This window comes from Taudactylus pleione, unplaced genomic scaffold, assembly GCF_031769625.1.
Source record: "Taudactylus pleione unplaced genomic scaffold, aTauple2 ptg000062l, whole genome shotgun sequence".
NCBI classification, from domain to species: domain Eukaryota; kingdom Metazoa; phylum Chordata; class Amphibia; order Anura; family Myobatrachidae; genus Taudactylus; species Taudactylus pleione.
In genome coordinates, this window is record NW_028284464.1 from 1,088,653 (window position 1) to 1,101,304 (window position 12,652).

At 48.3% G+C, this 12,652-nt stretch overlaps 1 protein-coding gene across 1 annotated transcript in view; it reads left to right on the forward strand.

Moving 5' to 3' along the window:
- The window catches only part of GCN1 (GCN1 activator of EIF2AK4), a 127,668-nt gene that overhangs the window by 58,748 nt on the left and 56,268 nt on the right, over positions 1 to 12,652 (forward strand). Inside the window, exon 23 of the mRNA XM_088465270.1 lies at positions 12,293 to 12,406. Coding sequence (XP_088321396.1) covers positions 12,293 to 12,406 — 114 coding nt within the window. The remainder of the gene's footprint in view (positions 1 to 12,292; positions 12,407 to 12,652) is intronic.

Genomic DNA, 12,652 nt, shown 5'->3' on the forward strand with positions numbered 1-12,652 from the left:
CTAGGTCGTTTGTTTCACGTACTTTTGGATCAATGCTATATCCTGACTTTCGCAAGGCCTCCCCTGCTTCCTTATCAGCGCCTACAGCTCTGGGGTTGGCCCTCGACATTTCTCTCCAGTGGGGTTTCTCTTGTGGTGGCCAGTACACGGACCTTACTAAACCTTGTCTCGCCGGTTCTGTTGGTGCCTCGTCAATCGCTCTTGCGGAGCATTCGGTTGTTGGGCATGAGTCTTCACTTAGAGACCATTTAGTGGACCGGGGTCACTCTCGGGAATTCCAGTGGGTAAGTCTCCAACCTTGTAAGGGTTGCTCGGCATCCATCTAGTCTCTGTTGCTTGTTCGGTCCTACAGCTCTCTCAATCGGTGGATGGTTTCTGTTATTCTCCTCTATGTCCGTTCCTTGGTCTCTTTGGGATGGGCTTGTGGTGCCCACGGACGCAAGTCTCCTAGCCTGAGGAGCCGTGACATTGCTTTTTCGGCTTTTGGTAGCTGTCCGCAACGGCTCGGCTGATTGATGGGCTCGAACACCGAGCCATTTTTCTGGCTCTCTTGGGGGCCCTGTCTGTCCTCACCGGCCAGCAGGTTTGCAGTCGGTCGAACAACTGCACAGCAGTGGCAAATGTACGTCATCCGGGAGGCCCAAAGAGCGCAGCAGCGCTGGTGCAGGCAGCCCAATTTTTTTCCTGGGTGGTGAGCTTTTGTCCCGACTCTCTCAGCGATGATGACACCAGTAATGTGATATGGGTCAGCGGACTTCCTCCCAGGGCAGTGGTCTCGCTATCCTGTGGTCTCCCTGCCGTTATTCGGAAGTTAGGTCATCCGCGAGAGGTTCTCATGGCCTCTCGACACGTCTTTGAGACTCCACAGGGTTGTGTGTGTGCCAGGTATCTGCTGGCTTCCACAGTGGATGCCGTGACTGTTCTGTGAAAGTTTCGGCTAGCGCATTGGTTTCTGCCGATCCCGCTGGTACCTACGAGTCTCCTGGCACGTAGAGGCTTCCCGAGTACGGGTAATCCTAGAGGCTCCAGGCTGGCTCTGCTGGTCGTGTTGTGGGAGCATTCTCAGGTAGTCGATATGTCCTGGATGGTGTCTTCCACTTCGCCAAGGCATGCTGTAACACGGTCCATTGTTTCTACACAGGAACCTTCCTCCATTGGTTTTCCTGACCTGGCTTTGGTGACCAGGTGTTTGAAAGCTGACTGTTTTTTTTCTCTTGGTGGTCCGTACTGGACGAGCCCGGACACCGTTTCTATCTTGCGTTTTCCTCTGAGTCGAGAAACTCTGCCTCTTGTGGTGAGTACATTACAAGTTTTCACCTCTCACGTTCCTTGGCCTTCCTTCAGGGGGTTTTGGAGGCCGGTTGACTACTTCATTTTGTTACTATACAGGCTTTGGCCCAGTCACTTTATTTCCGGCGGCGTTTGGCCTTTCTTCCGAAAGTCCAAACCCTTTTTACTAGGTGTGCTGCTTATTCAGCTACCGTTTCATCCGCAGGTGGTGCCGTGGAATCTTGCTCTAGTCCTATCGGCTCTCACACAGGCGGCATTGGAGTCGGGGGCATTCAGCTGATCTTCAGCTAGTTGCTTGAAAGCTGGTCTTCCTTATGGCTAATAGCTTCAATCAGCATGGTTTCGTGTTTAGGGTTTCCAAGCCGCCTTTTCGCCTCTTCCATGAAGATGATGCTTTTCTCTGTACAGTTTTTACATTCCAACCGACACTTGCTTTGGCCTTTTAAATCCACGAGGATGTTGTCTTTCTGGTTCCTCATCCTTCCGCGACTTCCTAGGACTAGGATGAGCTGGCTCTGCTAGTTGGACTGAGCTCTGCCGATTTCCTTGGACACGTCTTCCTTGGTACACCGTACTGTTCTCTGCGGGTTCTTTCGATGCACATGAACATGGTTGGCTGGCTACTCAGCAAACCCTTGCGCGTTGGATCCGCTCGGTCATCACTCATGCCTCTTCTGATGTGGGGAAACCGCCACCAGACCGGGTGTCAGCACCTTCGGCCAGGGCGGTGGTTATCTTATGGGCAGCGCGATGCGAGGACCAGCAGCACAGGTCCGTCGTACGGTTATCTGGTTTCCTGTCTGTACGGTTGCTCATTTTTGCATTTCAGGTTTCTTTGCCTCTGGCGGCACTCGCTTTCGGCGTACAGTTCTCCGGGCAGGCAGCCTGAGCGTTCCCTCCCCTGGGAGCTGCTTTTGAATGTCCCATGGCCCAGTGTGCCCAAGTCTTGCTGCAAGAGAAAATAGGATTTTTGATCAACTTACCGTTGAATCCTTTTCTCTTAAGCAGGCTAGGGAACACTGCAATCCCTCCCTCATGCTCAGTCGTGCGAGGTTTTTGGTTCTTGACCAGTCTTTTCCCTACTGGTTTGTTTGGTTGTTCTAACAGTTTCACTGGGTTCCTGCTACTCCTCTCCGGACTCTTTTAAAGAAGTACTGGAATTATGGGATTACAGGGGGGAGGATGTTAGGATTTAAAGCTACAGTTTAATTTAAGTGCCACCTCCAGCCCCAACCTACAATCCCATGGTCCAGTGCTCCCCAGCCTGCTTAAGAGAAAAGGATTCAACGGTAAGTTGACCAAAAATCCTATTTTTATGCTAAAGCAAATTCGTAGGGACAGGAGATTTTTTGTCTCTTCTAACACCACCCACACCTAATAAAAACATACACTTCACATCTAAACACCTCTGTACGTATATACACACACACACACCGCTGCCCTACCTGGTGACACAAGGTGGAGAGAGTTGATATTGATCAGAATAGAAGACTGCGAGGATAGAATTTTCCACTGGTTTAATTATTATCCTCACTGCACATTCCTATTTTTCTTTTTCTTTTTTAAAATAATCATTTTCTTACTGCTCTTGATACCCAGATCTTGAGGGTCCGCGGTTTTCGCGACAAGCCATTACTTCCATGATCCAAGAGCGAAAAATGGTCACATCCTGTATTTCTCATTGCTTCTGGCACCTTTTATATTCTGTGGTGTAAAAGGAAGCGTCTCTCTCTTCAGATGTTTCATCTTCCATGGCTCCCGTCGTTTCTTCAGGACTGTTTGTCAAAGGGCCTGCATCTTTCTTCCCTCAAGGGGCAGGTGTCTGCTCTTTCGTTTTTGTTCCAAAAACGCTTAGCACTCATTCCCAGAGGTACAGACCTTTCTTCAGAGGGTGCTTCGTCCCCATCCACCTTATATTCCACCTGTTCCTCCTTGGGATTTGAATTTGGTTATGGAAGCTGTACAGAGAGCTCCATTTGAACACCTTGAATCATTGAAATTGAGCTCACTTTGAAAGTAGTAGTTTTCCTCCTAGCTATTGCATTGGCTAGGCGAGTGCTGGAATTGGCCGCCTTGCCTTGTCGATCTCCCTTCCTAATCTTTCATTCCAATAGGCTTTCATTACGTGCTAAGCCATCCTTTATGCCCAAGGTTGGTCTCATTGTTGTCTCAAGGTTGTTTCATTAGAACCAGGACATTCTTCACCATTGTCTTCTTCCACGCTTGGCCTTTTGGAGGTAGTACGTGTGTTACAGGCCTATATGGAGCATGCCTCTTCCATTAGCCATACTGATAGCCTTTTGTGTTTTTTTAGAAACCCCCAATCGAAGCTGGCCAAATTCTAAGCATTCTATTGCTCTGTGTATCACTGCCACCATTTTCCAGGCCTATGTAATTCACCGGTTTCTTCTGCACTCCAGCCTCATTCCACTCATGTGGTTGGTGCATCTTGGGCGGTTTGCTTTGGTGCCTCGGTGGAGCAGTTGTGCCGGTTGGCAACCTGGTCCTCTGTGCATACATTCTAAGTTCTACTGTTTTCACACTTTTGCCTTTGTCGGACGAGACCCCTTCCCCTGCCAGACTTGCTTTGAGACATTCCAGCATAATTGGATTTGTCTACTTCAGGGTCCATAGGGGGTCCACAGGGTTGACCTTGGGGTATAGGTTGGGAACCAAATCCGGGCACCACGCAGTTAAAGCTTTTAGCTCCCAGGATGCACTTGGGTCCACTCTCCCTATAACCCCACCCCCAGCCAGAGGCAGCTCAGTTTAAGTTGTGCCCGGCCGGATTCGGGTCACCGTTTAGTGCAGTGGGGAGCTGATTAGCAGCCCCTAAGCTTTATTTTTTCTAAGTACAGAGTTTTTTTTTATTTTTACTTTGGACTTTCAGAGCGGCAGTGTCGGACTGTCCATAGGACGTCTAAGCTGCCGCTCCGTCACCCCGCCGGCGCTGAGACGCCAGTACAGATCTGGGGATCTCAGCGGGACCCCAAAGTCTGTACTAGCCGGACTCTGCGGGCGCCCAGGACTGCTACCGGATCTACGGGGAGCAGGTAAGGTCGCGGATCACCGCTTGCGGTGATCCGCGCATTTAATATGCAGTCCTGTGCCTCCGGTCTCCGGGGACAGACCCCGTGTGTCCACTAGACCACCAGGGACTTACTGATCGGCGCTGGGAGCCGGCGTCCCGGGAGGTTAATAGCCGGCCAGGGGAGGAAGCTTTCCCTGTTACAGCGGCTCCTCCCCTCAGCTCAGCGCGCCTTTCAGTATGTATAGTCTGGCGTCGCTGAGCTGCTTCCTCCGCGGGCCACGCTTCTTCTGAGGTCTCCAGCGGCCATTTTCTTGTGGTGCAGCAGCAGAGCTCCGGAGATGGCAGTGAGTCTAGTCCCCCTGCGTACCTCACCATCAGGTCAGTGTACACAGCGCTGTAGCCTTCCCAGACACTGAATCTGGGTAAGTTGAATGCAGTGTAATAGTGCAGTATATTATATGACATGTTTATGTATATATGTATATATCTGCATGGTATGTGACTTATGCTAGTGCTGACTGTCTGTATTTAATTCTCTCACCTGTCAGTATATATCTATCCCTTTTCCTTATCTGCCCTAATACAGCTGTACTTAGGGTGGTTCTGAGACCTCACATTTATATACTCGTTGATATTTGTGAGGTTTGTCACATACTGTTGCGTGCTGCACGTTGCCACATTTTCGTTGGAACTGTGTGTTGCATACGCTGAAAATGGGTCCCTGCGACTAATTTTAGCATCAGTCAGGACCAGTATAGCACTGCTTGATATTTCCGCCAAGATTGGTCAGATATGTTTGACCAGGAGATAGAGCGTTATACTGCACCCATTTTTGCTATCCTGCAAGTCATGTGCTGCAGGTGTTAGTGCGGAGGATTTGTTTCATAAAGGGTTCTGTGTGTGGCGTCATCTGGTGCCGGCCCCTTTCACGACCCCCTTGGGAGGTTTGTTTTCTCGGGATCCTCTCAATTGCGGATCGCCGGGTGGGCCCCATTGTTGTACCTCACTTGGGGTTACTTCACCATACTGCCCTTTTCATCTCAGGGTATCTCGCAGTTTCTTGCACTCTTCCCCTGTGACACAGACTATCGCTCCCTGCAGGGGTTTTTCGCAGTATATGAAATCCCCCTGGTGCCACCATAGTCTGTCATTCCCCTTGCAGGGATTCCCACGGCCACCCTGGGTGGGTGTCGTTTTCTACGAAACGCAAATTGGCGTGGTTGACGCCCTGTGGTTACTTCCCAGTTGCCTCTGCCGTGAACTGGATACTGTTTTGGGCTCTTTCCCTCTTACACAGGGGGAAGCCTATCTCAAGTATTATTATCCCTGCTTTGGGCTGGTGGCAGGTCCATTCTGATTAGAGTGAATGTTGACCTGCACCTGTATCATACACCCTCAGTATTGCGTGCCTTCTGGTTCCCTGTTGCTGACTAGCGGGGGGATCGCATGGCGGGACTCTGGCTGTTGTCAGTTATGAGGTATTACAACAGTGTTTGGCCTCCTGTCCCAAATTCCCTGAGGGTCATCACGAGCCCCTCATGGGGTGGATGGGCGTGTTACTCGTCAGATTACAGACGTTACTATGCATCCCATTCCTGCGTGGTCGGATTCTTCTGATCCGTAGGTGGTAGCTCTGCCTGAAATCAGTATACTCGCTTTCAGGGGTTGTTACCCATCCTACCATGGCTATAGCATGGTTGGTTAATACTATTGCATACTGAGCTGATGCATTTGTAATATTTTTTCCCCACCAACACGTCTGGGGTTCAAATGTATTTGGTCGCTCATGTAATATATGCAGTTGTCATAGGTGGACATGCCTATATTGGATACCAGTCTCCTAACTTTCAGAGTTCCGGCTGCGACGGTATCCTCCGTAATACCCTATGGCTGCGCTCTGGGAATGCAGAGGTGCAGATACCATCTATAGGGTAGATCTTGTTGGGTCCTGACCTTGACAGTGGCAGTACAAATTTCCCGCCTTCAGCTATGCCCACTACAGGGCCTCAGACTAAGTCTATTAAGTCTTTTTGTCCTCTGGGTCAGCCTAAAGGTCTGTTTCTTCAACCGAGCAGGCCTGGACTGCCAGCCGATCCTGCTTCTGAACCTACGGATATATCGTCAGCATGACGAGACAGGCCTACCACTGGGAGATGGCGATTTTCTCAGTTCGCCCGGTACTAGTGTCTAGTTGCCGCGGCTACGTGGGTAGGAGGGTACGCCCTCTTTTTGCTCAGGCGGCCTATTTCCATGTGATGGTACGCAGGCCCTTATTCGGACCCGAACAGGGCCTTACGAATCCAGAAAGCTATACAGTTGTTGGGGTAAGCGGAGCTAATTGGGCCATCCCCACTTTCTCAGCGAGGGACTGGTTGTTCTGCTTTCTTTCTGGTGCGGTGGCTGAATGGTCCTCTTTGGCCTATTCTCTGTCTCAATTCCCTGAACCAGTTCCTAAAGCTACCTGGGCTCAGGAGGCAATCCCTATGCTCCATCATACTATGTTTGGAACCTGGGGACTTTATGGTATCACTGGATATACAGGACGCGTGCCTACGGGCACTTACAGAGACCTTGCCTCAGCATGGACTGAGGTTTGCTGTATCACAGCACTTACGGTTTTCGGGCTCTGCCTGTTGGGACTGTTCTCAGCCCCACAGGGGTTTACCAGCGTTTTGGATTTTCTGACAGTTCTTCTGTTCAGTATATCCCAATGTTCCTGTACCTGGATGGCCTCCTGCTCTTAGCAGGATCACCGGGGTACTTTACAGCCGGGTCAGGTTGACTGTGGCTTCTTCAGGGTGCAGAAGTTTAATCAATGGGGAAAAAGTCCTCCCTCCATCCCTCTCTGGGTATTCTTCACCTAGGAGCCCTGCTGGATTCTCAGAATCTGAGAATTCTTCTGGCGTAAGACGGCATCTCCACTCTTCCATTAGGAGTACATGGATGTCTGCGCAGTCGACATATGTCTTTGCACTCTGGGAGGCATGGTCCACTATTCAGTGTCTGCCTTTGGAAGGGTGGAATGGGCTTAGTTCCATTCCAGGCCTTTCCATAATTGGCTTATCTCCAGATGGAGCAAGTTTTTTTTCTGTCTGATCACTGTTCAAATGATGCTGCTCTCCCCGGAGGCAAGTCTGTCCCTTTTCGGGTGACTATGACCATCTCGTCCAGGGTATTCTTTGCTAAGGACAGTGTCTGGTTCGCATCCATTTCAGTGCAATTGGCTGTCTGTCGATTCCACCCTGTCAATTAACTTGTTGGAACTTTAGCCTGTCTTGGGCCTTCACTCTGGCATAGCCCTTGTTTCCCGGTGAACCTGAAAAAGTTCAGTCCGACAGGGTCAGAACAGTAGCTTCCTTTTTAGCAATACTGTTCGTTGGGTGGCAATGTCAGGTATGTCATACATTCGGACATTGTCTGAGTGTCTCCTCCCGACCATCTCGACGGTGTTCATTTCAGGTGCTCTCCATTGGGAAGCGGGAGTCCTCAGCCGTTATGACGTGCATCCCGGGGACTAGTCTCTTCCCCAAGAGAGGTTTCATCTCCTGGTGAGCAGGGGGGGGGGGCCCGCCTGAGGTGACACTCATGGCCTTCTGACTCTATCACACTATGGTGTTACAGTCCAACTCTGGGGATTCTGAAGCAACCTTCAGTGACTCTTTGTCGGTGAAGGGGTTCTTCCAATTTGCGTACCTGTGTTCTCCAGTCTCCATTATTCCTCGAGGGAAGTGTTTCAATCGAGACAGAGATGCTTTCCTGCTGGTGGCTCCTGATTGCCCCAGATGTCAGGGGTACTTGGTTTTTCGGAGTCTCTCCATCGATACTCCATTCCTGATGCTTCACTACCCAGACCTGTTGTCTCAGGGTCCTGGGGTTTGCCTTGGACCTGGGTCGTTTGTCTTTGACTACGTCCCTACAGTGGTCTTACGGCTTCCATGGCTTTGTCATCGTTGGAATGATTGGAGCACATGGATCAGCTTTTGCTGGGACCTACCACAAACTGTGGCAGCCATCATTCTTATGGTATTATACCTATCAATACGATCCTCTGGTGTCCAGGATTTCCAGATATTCTGGCATTCCTTCCGGCTGGCTTGGGTTTCACCCTCGGCCTGGCCTTCCTGACAGTGCAGATCTCTACACTGTCAGTATGATTAGGTTATGGAATTGCTCCGCTCTGATATCCAGTTGATCCTTTGGAGTGTTTTCTGGATTATGCCTCCGTTTGTCCTCCCTAGGGACTCCTTGGGAGTTAGGAGTGGTTCTTTGTTAACTCCGGGGAAAGTTAATGGAACCACTGGTTGTGATAGCCATTACATGGTCTATTGCTTTGGCTTTCTCTCTTTCTATCAGGGAGTTTATATCAACCAGGTGAGTGTCGGAATTGGGAGCGTTCTCATGTGGCTCCCTCTTCTGGAGGGCATCTTGTCAGGGTGTGAGTTGCTCTCACCCTGTGTTTCTTCTTAGTGATTTTCAGGTTCCATATTATTCTGGAACTTATGGTGCGGCCATTCAGTCCCCAGTCCTCTCGGCTGGTGTGGCCTCATTGACTGTGGTCCGGCCTCTGTGGATTTATGTGATCCATTCAAGTTCCTGACGGAAATCGGACTCCTTATTGGTGGTCTGAGATTTCTGGTTTTAACAGGAAAGGATGGCCGGCCTATGGCCATATGTTGGCTGGACGGCCTCGTATGTCTTCTTCAGAGGCCTACCCATGGGTAGGCCTTTCTGTTGTTGCTGCTTGTTTTTTCTCGGGCCATGTAACCCTCGTGGGTGGCTCGCTGTGGCGCCTTGGCTGCTTTGCCTTGCTAGGTGGCCACGTGGTCTTCTGTCCACACCTTTTTAAGGTTCTAGGCATTGTTTTCCTTTTGCCTCTCAGGATGCTTCCTTTTTGGCGGCGGATTCTCCTCTCAGCACAGGAGCGTCCCCTCCCTTGGTTGAACTGCTTTGGGACATCCCCAAGGTCAACCCTGTGGACCCCCTATGGACCCTGAAGTAGAAAGCAAGAGATATGGTTAAGAACTTACCTTTGTTATCTCTGTTTCTACGAAGTCCATAGGGTCCACAGGGCGCCCGCCCTGACGCACCTGGCTTCAAATGGGCTGTGTGACTGGTCACCGGTTTTCCGTCTCCCATTTCTGTGAGTATGGTTATCGAATGTTCCAGTTTTCTCTCTTTTTTTCTCCTCCTCCAGCCTTTGGCTACTTACAAACTGAGGTGCCTCTGGCTGGGGGTGGGGTTATAGGGAGAGTGGACCCAAGTGCATCCTGGGAGCTAAAAGCTTTAACTGCGTGGTGCCCGGATTTGGTTCCCAACCTATACCCCAAGGTCAACCCTGTGGACCCTATGGACTTCGTAGAAACAGAGATAACAAAGGTAAGTTCTTACCATATCTCTTGTTTTTATGTACTCAATGTAAAATCCTTTCCTCGTGATCCATCTGGGAGACACTGCGATCCCTCCCTTTCTTGCTGTTCTCTTGTTCTTCTTCTGTTTGGTTACTAGAGTTCGGTTGTCATTTCCTTCGTGCGGCTTTGTTAGAAAATTAAACTGAGGTGTGGGTGGAGCTGGAGGGGTTAGAGGGGGCGGAGCTAGCTTTAGTTAACTGTTTAAGTGCCATACTCCTGTGCCTAGCCCTTTAACCCAGTGTAAGCTCCGCAGTGTCCCCCAGATGCATCACTAAGAAATTATTTTATGGATAGTGCTGGGCTGCAGGTGGTGTGCTCCTGGCACTCTGCTTTCATATTACAGATGAGGGGAAGTAGCTGGGGAGTAACTAAGCCGGGGACATCCTTTGTGGTCCTTGGATCGCATGAAGTGCAGGCTCTGAACCAATTGTGTTACTGGGCTTTGCTAGCACTTTTTGCTTCCTGCTTCTTCTAAGTATCTCAGCTACACTAGAGAAGTATATATAAAGATGTAGTAAGATTTTCTCACTGGGACAGTGTTTCCCTTCCACTGTAAGAGAATAGGTAAGATAGATAACCAGGTGCACCTATAAATGCTCAAATTCAAACCTCCCAATAACAGTGGAACAAAAAAAATCCAGCAAATGGAATTAGCTCAAAAGTGCAATGAATAATAAAAATTTTATTTATCACAATAATAGGTAGAGAAAGAGAAATTAAAAAGTTTGCATATGCACCATAAAATAAATGTAGTTTAGCCACCAGCACACACATAATAACCGTTTGTCACTTTAAAATCTCACAAATCCTCCTTGCATGCAGCCCCCTAAAATTGCAACCTGTAGTCCAAATATATAGCAATTGGGTTTACTTGATGACTCACCTAGGGGGGTATTCAATTAGGTGCGAAAAGTCAGTTTCTGCGGAAAAGTTTTGCTAGTGACGTCATTTCTCCAGGCGAAAACTTTTCCCCGTGTTCAATTCCCCAGACTTTTCGCCGGTGCGGAAAGTCAATGCATTGGAATAGGCGAAAAAGATTCACCTATGAAACCTGTCGAAAAAAAGTGCAGAATTGGGCTTTGGGGTGCAAACTTGCGGGAACCACCCAGCACACTTGGGACAGTCCCCCAAAGGTAAACTGTGTAAAAAAAAATTGTGGACACTTTCATTTTGCGGGCGAAAAAAAACAAAGTTGGGGGACAAACTTAAAAACTAGCGAAATATACTCCAGGGGGGTCCCCAAGTATACCCCAGGTGTTTTTAAGATTGCAGGTGTTTGCGGCAGGTGGATTTTTAAAGATTTTTAAAACTTTGCTTTAGCAACTTCAAAATATGCATGCACCCATTTTCATGTACCCCAAATTTGCTGGGACTACTTATTTCCTGGAAAAAAAATGCAAATGCTACCCTTCACCACTTCTGCAGAGATGCTAATTAGCAGCTATTGAGAGCATTTAAGTACCCCAAATACATTCAGTAGGGCTATTTGGGGGTATCTATAGTGATCACCAATGTCAGTGCATCTTTTGGGGTGTCAGGCTGATTTCCCCAAATCTGACAGGACTTGTCGCTGGCTTAGAATTCACCGGGTTCCGTTTCGCTGTTTTGGAATTCAATACGGGGATAAGCGGGGACGAGCAAGATACTTTTCCGCATGCAAAACCAGCGATGGTGGCAGACTTTTCGCACCTAATTGAATACCCCCCCCTAATCCTTCCAATGTAGGCAGATGTATACATATTGAAGATGAACTTAGAGTTGGCAATGCTTCACTGATACCATAGTATTGAAAAAAGGAACTAAAAAATAGCAGTTTCCTGCAGGGTGGGGATGCAGAGGAGGAAGAAGCACAAAACATATTCCGTGTTCTTCTTAGAACATTTTTTAAAGCCAGGCAGCATTATGAGGTAGCTAATGTGCCTCTTAAGGGACTGTCTCCAAAGCGCTTCCTGCAGGAGAGGAGGAAAATTGGAAACTAGTGCCAGGCCCTGGGTGCCGGGCGGTGTTAGAAAAGTGCTGGGCGGAGTGCCCATCAAAAAGGCCCTGGGGAGAAGACCTGCAACGGCTCTATACCACATGCTGCGGTATCCTCCAGTAGATTTATTAAAAAAAAAGGATTTAACATAAGTATAAATATACCATCTTATATTTATTATGTATGAAATATTCACACTGTCATCAATGCACTAATAAACTCATTAAAAGTGCATATTTACCAAATTTGTAGAGAAGCACGCGGTTTTCAATGCACACTTATACAAATGTTTCACACACACACATACATAACTCAATTCTTTGCATTGCTTTTTAATTAAGAGTATAGCTCTGCTGTATGTTACCGGTGCTGTGTGTTTTGTATATTGTCTGTATTCAGTTACAGCAAGAAGAAGCTGTATCTTCTGAAGTTTCCTGCTATCTAATGTAGGGAGATTTCAGTGAATTGTCGCCCCCTCCCCCACAATATATTCACTAAAAACAGAGTTCAGCAGGGAAAATAATAATCTTGCTATTGCTTTAGATGAAGGGAATATTCTATTTGTGTAATTGTATCTATTTACTGCAGGAAATAAAGAAAAAAAAGGGGATAAAGGAGGAGCTTCAGCTAACGAGCAAACAAAAAGAAATGCTGCAGGTGCAGGCAGAAAAAGAAGGGCAGATCCGTAAGAGACTTTTAGAGGTGAGGAGGCCATATGATTACATCTTAATTATCATTTATAGCAAAGATCGTAACTAAATTCTAGTGCTGCGAAACATAAAAGGGAAGTTGCATGTATAACTGGGTGTTTATGTACCTGTATGTATGTGTGTGTATATACAGTATATATAAACTGAAGTGCCAAAAGTGGATGGAAGACCTCTGGAGAGATGTTGACTCATGTCTTCTGGATAACTTCCCACAGCTCCCTGATATTTGTAGGTACAG